At 52.6% G+C, this 12,878-nt stretch overlaps 5 protein-coding genes across 8 annotated transcripts; 3 read left to right on the forward strand and 2 right to left on the reverse strand.

Annotated features, from left to right (window-relative positions):
* Positions 1 to 536: 536 nt before the first annotated feature.
* Positions 537 to 2,355, forward strand: AAFC00_004548 (uncharacterized protein; the record flags this gene model as incomplete). The annotated part of the gene is made up of 2 exons (XM_069344206.1): positions 537 to 2,054; positions 2,107 to 2,355. The coding sequence occupies 2 exons, from the start codon at positions 537 to 539 to the stop codon at positions 2,353 to 2,355; spliced, it is 1,767 nt and encodes a 588-aa protein (XP_069196624.1).
* Positions 2,356 to 2,803: 448 nt separating this feature from the next.
* AAFC00_004549 (uncharacterized protein) lies at positions 2,804 to 3,481 on the forward strand (the record flags this gene model as incomplete). The annotated part of the gene is made up of 2 exons (XM_069344207.1): positions 2,804 to 3,079; positions 3,170 to 3,481. The coding sequence occupies 2 exons, from the start codon at positions 2,804 to 2,806 to the stop codon at positions 3,479 to 3,481; spliced, it is 588 nt and encodes a 195-aa protein (XP_069196625.1).
* Positions 3,482 to 4,219: 738 nt separating this feature from the next.
* On the forward strand, positions 4,220 to 6,598 carry AAFC00_004550 (uncharacterized protein; the record flags this gene model as incomplete). 3 transcript variants are annotated; one of them, XM_069347773.1, is made up of 8 exons in its annotated part: positions 4,220 to 4,232; positions 4,608 to 4,727; positions 4,832 to 4,976; positions 5,216 to 5,434; positions 5,489 to 5,571; positions 5,632 to 5,690; positions 5,741 to 6,090; positions 6,148 to 6,598. In XM_069347773.1, 8 exons carry the CDS (start codon positions 4,220 to 4,222, stop codon positions 6,596 to 6,598), a joined length of 1,440 nt encoding a protein of 479 aa, XP_069196626.1. The 3 variants fall into 3 exon arrangements, with proteins under 3 accessions (XP_069196626.1, XP_069196627.1, XP_069196628.1); XM_069344209.1 differs by lacking the exon at positions 4,220 to 4,232 and having other exon boundaries at positions 4,694 to 4,727; XM_069344210.1 differs by lacking the exon at positions 4,220 to 4,232 and having other exon boundaries at positions 4,694 to 4,727; positions 5,216 to 5,571.
* Positions 6,599 to 7,254: 656 nt separating this feature from the next.
* AAFC00_004551 (uncharacterized protein) lies at positions 7,255 to 9,041 on the reverse strand (the record flags this gene model as incomplete). Its single annotated transcript, XM_069344211.1, has 3 exons — positions 7,255 to 7,636; positions 7,699 to 8,481; positions 8,542 to 9,041. The coding sequence occupies 3 exons, from the start codon at positions 9,039 to 9,041 to the stop codon at positions 7,255 to 7,257; spliced, it is 1,665 nt and encodes a 554-aa protein (XP_069196629.1).
* Positions 9,042 to 10,230: 1,189 nt separating this feature from the next.
* Positions 10,231 to 12,482, reverse strand: AAFC00_004552 (uncharacterized protein; the record flags this gene model as incomplete). 2 transcript variants are annotated; one of them, XM_069344213.1, is made up of 6 exons in its annotated part: positions 10,231 to 10,419; positions 10,483 to 10,847; positions 10,909 to 11,324; positions 11,410 to 12,184; positions 12,247 to 12,393; positions 12,461 to 12,482. In XM_069344213.1, the coding sequence occupies 6 exons, from the start codon at positions 12,480 to 12,482 to the stop codon at positions 10,231 to 10,233; spliced, it is 1,914 nt and encodes a 637-aa protein (XP_069196630.1). The 2 variants fall into 2 exon arrangements, with proteins under 2 accessions (XP_069196630.1, XP_069196631.1); XM_069344212.1 differs by having other exon boundaries at positions 12,247 to 12,399.
* Positions 12,483 to 12,878: the final 396 nt, after the last annotated feature.

Consider the following 12,878-nt stretch of genomic DNA (forward strand, 5'->3'; position numbering starts at 1 on the left):
ACGCTATAGGATTGTGAGTGGGCTGATGTGCTTCGTGTCAATCTACCTGCGGTGGAAATATATCGCGTCTCTTGCCCAACAAATGATTGTGGAGGCGAGCATGCAGCCAAAGAGACCCGAGGAGTTCTTGAGGCCATATCTCTGATACTTATAATGCATGCAATCTAACTGAGTGAAGAAGGTAAGTGCCGACAGCAATACGCTATGTTCACTGATAACGATATCTGATGTACGAGCCACATGAGTGGGTGTGGGGTACGACACTGGCGGGGGTTTGCCCGGACGGTATATTGCAACCAGAGGTATCAAGGATGTGCACTCAACGCATGCAACTTATACAGCACCCACAATGCTTCCAGTATATTGCTTGGTCGTCTGTAGGACACTCGATGAGTGTAGCTATAAGGTAGGTTGTGCCACTTGCTGCATGGCATTTCCACATCTGCATAACATCGACTCCCCCTGTCCTCCTCTCACTATATTGTACGCCTGAACTTGACCTTCTATTGGTCTTGCGACAGTGAGCCATATACATCATGTCGGCTGTTGTTCCAATAGAGGACAGTGCTCTGAATGCACAAATGTGGCCCCCAGGGACCGCCCGCCTTGAAGAAACGGGTCTAGGGTCTTCAGCTAAGGATGATAAGATCATCTTGCAGCCACAGCCAACAGACGACCCTAATGATCCTCTGAATTGGCCCATATGGCGGAAATATGTAAACTTTGGCCTCTCGTGCTTCTGGGTGGCGATGGTGGGTGAGTTCATCAACGCCGCCGGACCTACCTGGGGAGCCATGCATAGAGAACTTGGGTTCAGCTTCGAGGTACTCAACGACAGCTACGCTGCGGGATGCGCTGCTCTAGCAGTGGGCGGCTTAGTCCTCATACCTTTCGCGCTCAAGTTTGGTCGCCGACCACTCTACTTGTCTAGCACGATGTTGCAGTTCGGATGCAGCATCTGGTCAGCCAAGATGCAGACAGTAGCAGACATCGTGCTGATCAACATCCTCCAATGCGGCTTTGGGGCCCTGGCCGAGGTTATTGTCCAGATGACAATTGCAGACCTTTTCTTCGTGCACCAGCGCGGTAAGATGAACAGCGTTTACGTCTGGATATGGTACTTTTCTAGTTACCTGGGCCCTCTAATCGCTGGGTTTATTGCTGTCGATGAAGGCTGGAGATGGATCTGGTGGTGGAATGTCATCTTTTTCGGTATTGCCATGTTCGTTGTTGGATTTTGCTATGAAGAAACAAAGTATAGTCCAGTCGCCATGTCTTCGGCCTTCAGTATGGACCAGTTGCTCAGCACTGATGGTCGCACAGGATCCGATCCTGCTTCCTCGACCAAATTCAGACATGAAGTGAAGGACACCACTGAGGTTACGGCCAAAGACGGAAAAAGAAATGCAGACATGACGGACGATAACAGGATCGCTCTTCATGGACCTCCTGAAGTGGTAGCGGAAGTTTGGTCGTCATCGCAAGACATCTATGCTGTCAAGATCAACCCAAGCATTCCCCGAAAGACGTATTGGCAAAGGTTAGCACTCTTCAGCACAACATCCTCCGGAGGCGGTGTCTCCACATACATCGGCCATATGTACCAACCTCTGGTTTTGCTTGTAACCATACCTGCTATAGCCTGGGTGGCACTGGTATACGGAATCCTTGGAGGGCTTCAAGACGTCATGGCTACCGAGTTATCAACATACCTGACAGAAGCTCCGTACAACTTTAATTCGGACCAGATCGGCCTCTTGGCTATACCGCAGATGATCGGGGTTACCATTGGTACGCTGGTCCCAGGTCCTCTCAGCGACTGGATAGTCATCTACCTATCGCGTCGCAACAATGGCATCTATGAGCCAGAGATGCGACTATGGTGTATCATTCCGTTTCTTGTATTCGCCCCCGCGGGTGCGCTCATGTTCGGCTTCGGCCTGAATAATGGTCTTCCATGGCCGGTAATTGCTGTTGGCCTGGCATTGTACAATGTCGGGATGGCGCCCATAAACAGTATCTCCATTACTTATCTGACCGACTCGTATCAAAATGTAAGTCTTATTCCTCTGAAATAAACAATGGTAAAATGGCTGATGAATTTAGATTGTCGGTGACGCTCTAGTCGGCGTTACGCTGGTGCGAAACTGCTTCAGTACTGCATTCGTCTTCGCCCTGACACCATGGGTAGACGCGGTCGGTCTCAAGTACACCGTGGTCACATGCGTGGTGATTGCATGTGTTATCCTGGCATTCTTGGGTGTCTTCATCAAATGGGGTAAGACCTTTCGGGTCAGAAGCGCGGAGAGATATCACCGCTACGCTCAGAGGCAATACAAGGAGCGAGCACTCTGATTTCAAGCTACAAGTAGTTGTAATAATTCCTGTTGTGCAAGAGAGTGAATTTCCTACTGTTGACTGGAAGGTTGGGAGGCTCCGATAAAGCCAATGTCTTTTCGTCATGATTCACCTAAACTGCTTGAACGGAAGGTCAGAAAGCGCCGATAACGCCGGTCAGTCTGACACACTCCAGGCTGCCCCTCTGTCACTTCCCGCCTATTATAGGAATAATAATAATATCACACGTGCCACAACACTCGTCCATCACATTCATCCATCATCGGATTTGGTGACTTCTTGCTTCGAATAGGTCTTTCACCGTCTGTTCCTGATCCAAGAGACGTCTCTGAACTCCGTTCAACAGATCTCCCCTTTCGCCATCCGCCAACCTTATCCGTGCCTAACCATCCACCCACTCACCAAAAACGACACTTACACATACATCCTAGCCATGAGTGGAGAAATGGCGGAGCAGACATCCATCAACTTTGGACAAATATTCGCTGTCGCCATCGTTGGCTACCTCGTCTTCCGGTGGTTCACGGCGTCCAATTCGCCCTCGACCCCGTCGTCCAGCAGGAATGGAGGCCGCAGCAGAGTCAGCCTGGCGCATGTCGAACAAGTGGCCCAGATGTTCCCGCAACTGGACAGAAGAACAATCATGTGGGACCTGCAGAGAAACGGAGGGAGTGTGGCGGCCACGACAGAGAGGGTGTTGACGGGAAGACCATTGGACACGGTATGTTTTCTTGAGATCGGAGCATTCCAGTCAGGGGGATCCCCTCTCTTCTATTTGTACTGTATACTGACTACATTGTGTGTCTCACAGCCTCCACCATCATTCCGTCCTCAAATACCTGAGCCAGCGACAAACACATCATCCACAGGGACCACACGACAAGCAAAGCCCGCCAATCCAGACCTCATCACACGGTACAACCTTGCGAACAAGGTCACGCAACAGGCAGACGCAGGCGAGGCGACGACCTCAGGCAGCAGCAGCAAGCCACCCGGTTGGTCGGCGAACAAGAACGAGCGCGCCGAAGCACTCAAGCGAAGACGGGAGGAGATGGTATTAAGCGCAAGACGGAAAATGGAGGAGCGTGACAGAGCCAACAAGGCGGCTGCTGCGTCCACCTGAGCGCTTGTATGGTATTTGTCCCCTGTAGGCTTGCTTACTTGCTTGCTCTGTGCGTAGAATTACTTATTTGATTATACCCTCGCTGTTTCAATCGACATTGCACTTTATGGCTTTCCACTTGTAGATATTACCGGAGTAACATGACTTGCGATCGTTCTTACACCATGTTGGGCGCAGAGTGCATGATGGTCGAAGTGCTCAGCTCCCGGAAGCGAGTCATAGAGTCACTTTGGCGTTTGCCTGCATTACTCGCTTCTGGAAATGGGGACGGAGGATTGTCAGTCAATTGACACGGAGGATCTGAGAGCTATCGTGCAACATGGCTTGCGGCACTGGCCAACTGCGAGTCTGTGGTCCTCTTCAATGCCTGAGTATTGTACACAATTCTCTATACACAACTATCCCTCGAGGTGTGGTATTGCACAGTAGACTCATGTCCCGTGTCCCAGAAGACCAACTGCGGAACACGATCCGGACCGACGTGCGACCAAAAAGTCAGGCAAGGTAAATGCAACGACTTCTTCCCCACAGGAAAGAGCTTCTTGCTCCTGCTTCGGGGCGAATCAACGATGAACAAAAGGGCCAAGACGTCGAGGAAGCCGATCCCCCTTCTGAAGCCATTTGTCTATCGTCTTGCCGAGTAGGTAAGGTACCTACCGTAGTCTTGGTTTATATTGTCGTTCGCCAACAGAAGAGATATAATAAAGAAACAAAAGAGAGGGACTGCAGATAAACGGTATGAATCGATCAGGTAGGTCCTAACGTCGCTGCTCTGTTTCGCTTCTCCAAACCACTTTCCGCACTTGCTCTTTCCCATCTTCACTCTCCACCGACGCAATACTGGTTGTAAAATCCCACCATTATTTCCACCACCGCAGACGCCGACCTCTACAGCACAAGGTAGGCGCGCTCCATCAACATATACACATACATCACCACGCTGCGCAAATCGAGGAAGCGCCCAACACATGCGCGTACGTCATGCGAGGTCTTGCGCATCCAACGCAATACACTTCCCAAACACACACATCACACTGCCAGCACCCCTCCATTAGCGAGCAATTGCGCGATCCAGAACAGACTGCAAATCAAAGACGAACGTCAAGCTTATCGGTGTCATGAACAGCAGCAGCCGCACCACAGGCCTTGAGATCGATCCCCCAGAACGTCTACGCAACGACGACGCAACCCACGACAAACAGAAACAGCCCGATGGGCGCGCAAAGACTACAAAATGGCAAGCTAGGTACGATAGCCACAACCCACCCCATGGCACGTGCGATTGCCAGTCTATATTACCATATTGCAACATGTCCCGCTAATCTGTTCCTTTCTTTTACTTGTCGACAGGCGGCGCATCTAGCTGGGGCTTCGGCATGCCGTCAGGAATGGCAGGAGGTGCTCCTGGATTGTCCAACAACCGTCCCGCCCCTCTTTCCAATTTCGCCCAAGCAGCAATGGGTGCTTCCCATTCTCAAGCCCCGCTTGATCTCTCGTACGTTCCGTTGTCTTGATCATCACATTATTTCTTGTCAATCCTGTCCCATCCTCATCATTGCATCTTCAAAGCACAGAGGCCCTTGTTGGAAGATACGAAAGATATGACTGAGGAGGACTTGGCTTCAGAAAAAGATACCGATGCGCAATATCACATGTACATCTGCCACATCTGAGCACACGCGCTCTGCCGTGGTACCACATTCCCTTCCACACACACTAACCTCTGGTCGACAGTGAGTTCCCATCATTATCTGGAGGCCCCTCACAACCCAACAATGTTCCGCAAGCCTGGAATAGCACCGCCATAAGACAGCAACCCGCGGTGCAAAGACCGCAGCCTCAGCAAGCCTCACAGTCACGAGTCATATCTGGTGGTCAACAGCCATTGAGCTTGGATAGTCAATTTGACGGTCAATCTGCCGTTGCCCCGCGTGGTGCCAACAATCAGACACAGTCAGCCTCCGCAGACTTCCCGCCACTAGGCGGTCAACTAAATCTAGATCGCAGGCGACAAGCTCCCGGCCTCAATGGACTGGGCCAGATGAATGGACAAGCCGATCAATCCTCGGATGGAGGCAGTAGTCTGGAAGGTGTGTCAGGATGCTGAGCTGTACACAAGATGCGACACGGCATGCTAACCTTCACTCTAGCTCTCCGATCGCCGTCTGAGAACTTCCGGACGCCGAGTGCCTTGCAAGACGTTCAAGAGGTAACGACTCTTCCAGTACGGACACCCTCATTTCACTAATCAGGCCATAGTCACAGTCAAGACAATCGCGGAACGTGAGCAATCCCTCATCAACAGACCAACACCTGCCTTTCCGGAATGCCAATGCCAATGCCAATGCCAATGCCGCGAGCCTGCAGCAAACAAATTCCACGACCCAACCCAATGCCACTCCTCAGCTTCAACAAGGAGGCAACTTCGAAACCCCTGCGCAGATGGGCGATAACGCGCCCACAGCATCACAGCAGCAAGCGTCGGAAAAGCAACTATCAGAGATGACAGAGTCGGAAAAATACGGTCTTCCGGGTCTGATGGCCCAATTACACAACAACACTTTCTTCCAGGGCCAGGAGTTGACTGGCCTGGAAATCGATCTGGACAGGTTCGTGTCTTTTGTGCCTCATGCTTGTGATTCACAGCCAGCCTGACTCTCACACAGCTCGGAACCACTACATCCCATGTGGAGCACACCGTTTGCATCACTAAATGCTCAGCGCATAACACCTGAATTTCTCCTCCCAGCAGCGTACTCGGTGAATAACGTCCCGCCGATCCACACGCGCATTACCGCCTTCACAGACGACACCCTGTTCGCCATCTTCTACCAGTTCACCCGCGACGTGCTACAAGAGGTCGCCGCCGGCGAGCTCTACGCCCGCGACTGGCGATGGCACAAACAGCTGCGCCAGTGGATGATGAAGGACACGAGTCTGGCCCAGCCTGTGCGCGTGTCGGAACGCTCGGAACGTGGCTTCTACATCTTCTTCGACGCCAACAATTGGAGGCGTGAGAGGCGCGAGTTTGTGCTGAGCTATGATGATCTGGACCAGAGGCACGGCAGCGCTGCTGCGGCCGCTGCAGCCGCAGGTGGTCAGCCGGTCGGGCTTTGAGTGCAAGCACGATGAAGACGCGATGGCTCATTCGCTTCGAGAAACGGAGACTTGCAAGTCTAGCGGAAGAGTACAGAATCACATTCGTTGAAGGAGCGAGAGCGAGACGGAGAAAACCAGGGTGTTTGGTCAATATACAACTACCCTTGCATGTCTTCCTCTGCTCATTACCTTAAGTTTTCCAGGAATAGTGAGGAACTCGTCCCCTATCACAAAATCGGAACCTTGACGAGACTCTTTCTTGTTCCTGCTTGTGACGGTATCAGAGATCCAGACATATCATGACGATATGAAGAATCGATTCACATGAACTTGAGTTTGTTGTTTTCATGTTTCGCAAATTCACCACTTGGCCACACATTGTTGCGGTAGCACTGTTCCATATAGATGTAGAGCTTGCTTGGGACTTATGTAACCAATATATGGTAAAAAGAAAAAGAAAAGACATGGAAACTAAACAGACTTCTATCTGCCGCCGCGACACTTTTCTTCCTTGCTTGCCGAGTTGGCTCTCTACTGACCCTTCAGTACCCCTCCTCGCACTCCTTGGGCTTCCTCTTTCTTCCGCACTAAATCATCATTCAGTCGTGAGATTCTTCTCTGGAAAGGAGAAATCATTGCAGTGAATATTTTTTCGTTTATATATTTGTCTCTCTTTACTTGGAAATGCCAGCCTTGCGCTTGAAGGCGTTGATGAGACCGCTGGTGGAGCTGTCGTGCTTCTCCGACGGCGTCGGGTCGTCAAGCTCGGCCTGGATCTTCTTGGCGAGGACCTTGCCGAGCTCGACGCCCCACTGGTCAAAGGAGTTGATGTTCCACACGGCGCCCTCGGTGAAGGTGAGGTGCTCGTAGTAGGCGATCAGGGCACCGAGAGTTCCGGGGGTGATCTTCTGGGCGAGGATCGAGGTCGTGGGGCGGTTGCCCAAGAAGGTCTTGTGGGGGACGAGCTCGTCAGGAGCGCCCTCGGCGCGGACCTCCTCGGGGGCCTTGCCGATCATGAGAGCCTCAGCTTGGGCGAAGTAATTGGAGGCAAGCATCCTGCATCACACGTTAGTTTTCATCTCAGAAGTTGCACATTGTCAGCAGCAGGGCCAACTCACTTCTGGTGGAGGTTGTTCTCAATGGGGTTGTGAGACTCGGCAGCGAGGATGAAGTCGGTGGGGATGAGCTTGGTGCCCTGGTGGAGAAGCTGGAAGAAGGAGTGCTGGGCGTTGGTGGCGGGCTCTCCGAAGAGGATGGCACCGGTGGTGTACTTGACGTAGTCACCGCTGCGGGTGATGGCCTTGCCGTTGGACTCCATGGAAAGCTGCTGGAGGTAGGCAGGGAAGCGGTGGAGGTACTGGTCAAAGGGAGCGACCAAGTGAGTCTGGGCGCCGAAGAAGTCAGAGTACCAGACGCTCAGGAGACCACCGAGAACAGGGATGTTCTGCTCGAGGGGAGTCTCGCGGAAGTGCTTGTCCATGGCGTTGCCACCGGCGAGGAACTCGTGGAAGTTGTCGTAGCCAATGTAGAGGGCGACAGAGAGACCGATGGCGGACCAGACCGAGTAACGGCCACCGACCCAGTCAGCGAAGCCGAACATGTTCTTCTTGTCAATACCGAACTTGGTGACCTCCTTCTCGTTGGTGGAGAGGGCAGCGAAGTGCTTGGCAATGGCCGACTCGTCCTTTGCGGACTCGAGGAACCACTTCTTGGCAGTGTTTGCGTTGGTGCACGTCTCGGCGGTGGTGAAAGTCTTGGAGGCAACGAGGAAGAGAGTGGTCTCGGGGTTGGAGTCCTTGAGGGCCTCGGCCATGTGGGTTCCGTCAATGTTGGAGACGAAGTGAAGCTTCATGCCAGGCTTGCCGTAGGCCTTGAGGGCCTCGGTGACCATGACGGGGCCACTGAGACGAGACGGTCAGTTTTGAAGAGGTTCACAAGCAGCAAAAAGAAACAGGACTCACAGGTCGGAACCACCGATACCGATGTTGATGATGGTGTCGATCTCCTTGCCCGAGTAACCCTTCCAGGCACCGCTTCGGACCTCCTCGGAAAACTCCTTCATGTGCTCGAGGACAGCGTTGACCTCCTCGACGACGCTCTTGCCGTCGACCTGCATGGGCTCGTTGCTGGTGTTGCGCAGAGCGGCATGGTAGACGGCTCTCTTCTCGGTGAAGTTGATCTTCTCACCCTTGAACATGTCATCTCTGAGCTCCTCGACCTTGGCCTCACGTGCAAGCTTGCATAGGAGCTCGAGCGTCTCATCGGTGATGAAGTTCTTTGAGAAATCGAAGATGGTCTCGCTGCCGTCAGCAGAGTTGTTGAAGGTGCGCGAGAACTTCTCGAATCTCTGAGGGTCCTTGGCGAAGGCCTCCTTGAGCACGATGGAGCGGCCGAGCTCCTGGTGGTGCTTCTGGAGCTCCTTCCAGGCGTTCAGGTCGCTTGCTTGAGAGAATCCAGGCATTACTGTGGTGTGATTATGTTGAGAAGGTGGGGTGAAGAGGGGTTATGACAGAAGAGGGGAAGAGAAGAGGGTCTTGTTGTGCCCGTTAGTTTTGTTGTATTCAAATAGTACTTTTCAGTTCCAGATGGAGAAAAAGAAAAGAATAATATGGGCACTTACATGAGATGGAATTAAAAGGTATCTTGGTATGGAGAGAGAGAGAGAGCAAAAGGGAAGGAACTTTTGGCAACGGAAGGTGGGATGAGAGCAGGATGACAGCAGGTGGAAGGCACCGGAGAAAGAGCGCCGGAGCTTCTCACTACTGTGACCGGAGCACTACCAAAACACCCACTAAAAACACCACTCGACAGACGGCAGGGCAGACAACCTGTGACGTCGCGCCATCCTCTCAAGGCAGTATGGTGTCACCCGTGGTATGGCGGGCGCGGGGCATCAGAGCATTCCTTGGCGGATGCTTCGATGAGCTCACGCCCTCTCCTCTTACTTAGTACAAATGCCGGCTAAAATCTGCTTGCTGTCGACATCGGCCCGGTCTCAATCTGTGCTGCTGTCTACGCTTTTCGGTTTGCGGACTACTGCGCTCCGAACAGAACAGTACTTCCATCAATGGTTTATAAGGTGTCTGTGGTACAAAGGCAAGGCAGACGGCCTGGAAGGCAAGATCAAGCCATGACATGAACATGGGAGCAAGGATCACTTTAGCCGTCCGTGGCCCTGCCATAGACTCTACAGCACAGTAGGTAGCCTTGCAGAGACTTGCGGTCAATCGCCGAACTTTCTTCACCTCGGCTTCTTGTCCGACACGACAACGGAAGCAGAGCTCGACTCGCTAAACATGTAGAGATGTTTCCTGACATTTGCTTGTTTGCCTGCTTTTCTGCGTACACATGTTGCAGGCGCCCCCTAGGACAGTCCAGCTGTTCCGGAGAAAGTGACAATCAATTGTGGTAGAAAACGAACGACCGTACCGGCAATACTGGGGTAGGATATCTATCGAAAACGCCTGCTATACGCCCCGAGATGTTCTTCGATTCTGCCGACAGAGAGAGGGGGAAAGAGAAAAACGAGAAAGACATGATGGCTGCCTTCCAAAAGGCATGTGTTCGCCTCCATGTCGCATAACCTTACCGGCTCACGAGGTAGCTTTTTCCCCTTTGATTTCCATCCAAATGCCACTTGCTTCGTGAGATCACTTCATGTACGAGGGGTCCTTGACACTTCCACCTGCGTCGCCGAGACCCTCGACCGGTCTGTTGTATGACCAGCCTGCGAACTGCTGCTGCATCGTAGACGAAAGCATCGGTCCATCGACGTAAGAGTCTGCCGGTGCTTCGGAGGTGAATTCGCGGTCGAAGTTCTCCGTGTCTCGCTCGTCAACCTACAGACAGAATTAGCGATGAGAACATACAAATGCCGCTTTACATGGAAAATCCAAACTTACCACGTTGGGCTTGAAGCTGGGCTCGTACTTCCTGTCCAGCAGCTTCCTCCAGTCTATGGAGTGGAAGAAGGGGTGTGCCTTGATCTCAGCTGCACCATTGACACCCAATCTCTTGTTGGCGTCTCTGTCTAGCAATCTCGTCAGGAGATCGCGGGCTGCTGGCGGGACAATCTCCGGTCCAGGGAAGTGCAGAGGCTCGGCCAAGATTTTTCGGTACATGTCGTTGGTGTTCTCGTCGTAGAATGGAGGCAGGCCGGTCAACATCTCGTAAAGCAGCACTCCGAGTGTCCACCAGTCGACCGTCTTGGTATAGCCAGTTCCGTGTAGCAGCTCGGGCGCCAGGTACTCAGGCGTACCGCAGAATGCTGTCGAATTCGTCAGTGCACTGCTTCCAAATATCCTTTTAGCATCAGGGAGGCGTCTCACTATTTGTCTTGTCCTCGTCCTTCATGTCGAGCTTACAGAGACCAAAGTCGCAAAGCGCTATATGCCCGGTGTAATCCAGAAGGATGTTCTCGGGCTTCAGATCTCGGTAAATGACATTGAAGCCGTGCAGACACTCCAAAGCGCACAAAAGCTCTGCGGCGTAGAATCTGGAACGATTGATGTCGAAGCGCTGCTCCTTCTGCAGGTGATGGAACAGTTCGCCGCCGTTGACAAAGGCGAGAACGAAGTAAAGCTTCTCTGGCGATTGGAAGGAGAATTTGAGAGGTACAATGAAAGGATTGTTGATCTGAGCAAGGACGGATCTTTCGGCCAGGGTGTGGGCTACTTCGGATCGCGAAATGATGTGTGCCTTTCTGATGGTCTTGAGTGCGTATATCCGGCGAGTGTCCTTCTTCCTACGAATGAAGTCAGCAAATGTCCCCATGTGTATGTGCAGAAGACAAGCTTCATAATAAGCGCTTCTGGGTGATCTCAACGTACTGGACTTGCATGACCTTGCCGAAACTGCCCTTTCCTACGACCTTGAGGAGCTCGAAATCCTCAATCTTCAGAGACTGCTGACGGTTCTCCACGAACTTGACACCAATGCGGATCTGGCCAGTTCCGAACTGCACGTCTTTCCACTCGGCGCCTGCTTGGCCCAGGCTCTTCTCCTTCTCGGCATAGGCGGCCGAAGCTTTCTCCTGGTCTTTCTTGCTAAGCTTGGGGTCCTTCTCGTGCGGCTGGACCTCTTCGAAGCGAGGGCTGATCCTGCAACTTCCGATAAAGATGTCCTCGTTTCTTCCTGCGGTCGGTGAAGCGTTGGGGTTTCGGATGTAGAGAGACAAGGCAATATCCTGCGCTCTCGACACATCGAACTTGTACTGTGTGTTTTCTCCAGCCCAGACGGGCTTCTCGGGAGTACCCGACACGGCGTTGATGAAAACCTGTTGCTTGTCGAAGTCGACCAGAGCATACGGGAGGTACTTTGAGGAGTATCTTCCGTGGATAGAGGGCGCCGAGTTGATGCCGGCGGCGGATTGTGGACGGCCATAAGAACCAGAGTAACCTCCTTGAGTCATGGACGAGCCGGGTCGCTGGGAGCCTGCTACAGAGAAGCCACTGCCAGAGATGGAGTTGCCATGACGGGGCTGGAAGACGGTCTCTGCGCCAGACGGCAGAGAGAAGCCGCGGCCCTCGTGGAAGGTAAGGATTAAAATACCAGGCTTGAGGGGTTGTGGAGCTTGTGGGAAGGCATTGATCTCGGATGTTGACACTGTTGTTTGCGTGTGAGTATGTGGTAGTGAGGGATGAGGGACGACGACCGAGGGTGATTACCAATTCCATTTGCATCATGCGAGGCAGAAGTCGAGTTGGCCAGAGGGCTGGTCGGCGCCTTACTGGAAGCTTCATTGGTTATTGTGGACGTTGATGACGATCGACTGAAGGTGTTGGCCAGAGGCGCAAGATGCGTCTCCTTGAGCTCTGCTGCTGCGTAAACAATAGTGCGAAGATGGGCAGGTCACCGCATGTCTGGTGGGTTTATACTTACTCTTGGTTAACTTCCAAGACATGATGTGTAATTGATCTGTGAGGTCCTGGTGCTCAGAGATGGAAGCAGAACAGAGTTGTGCGGGCAAGAGCGTTAAGGGAGTGGGGGTAAGCGGATGTCTTCTTCCAGCTCAGGCCGCGTGCAGTCGGTGTGTAGGGCACAAGTGACAGAGCGACGATGATGGACCTCGAAGTTCAGACAACAACAGAGTCAAAAGGGCAGAGGCAGCGCGAGTATTGCGCCGATGTTGATGATGATGATGATGATGATGATGATGAATCGATTACGGGCACAGTCGCTGTACAATACCCCGGACGATTGGGAATCGAGAGAGATATTTGAGAAACAAAATTAGCACAATTGGGGGGGCAGTGTTGATTACAGATGGCGTGCCGTCCCTCCTGCGCTAAGACTAAGG

The sequence above is a fragment of the Neodothiora populina genome (genome assembly GCF_041146345.1).
Source record: "Neodothiora populina strain CPC 39397 chromosome Unknown canker_contig_3, whole genome shotgun sequence".
NCBI lineage: Eukaryota > Fungi > Ascomycota > Dothideomycetes > Dothideales > Dothioraceae > Neodothiora > Neodothiora populina.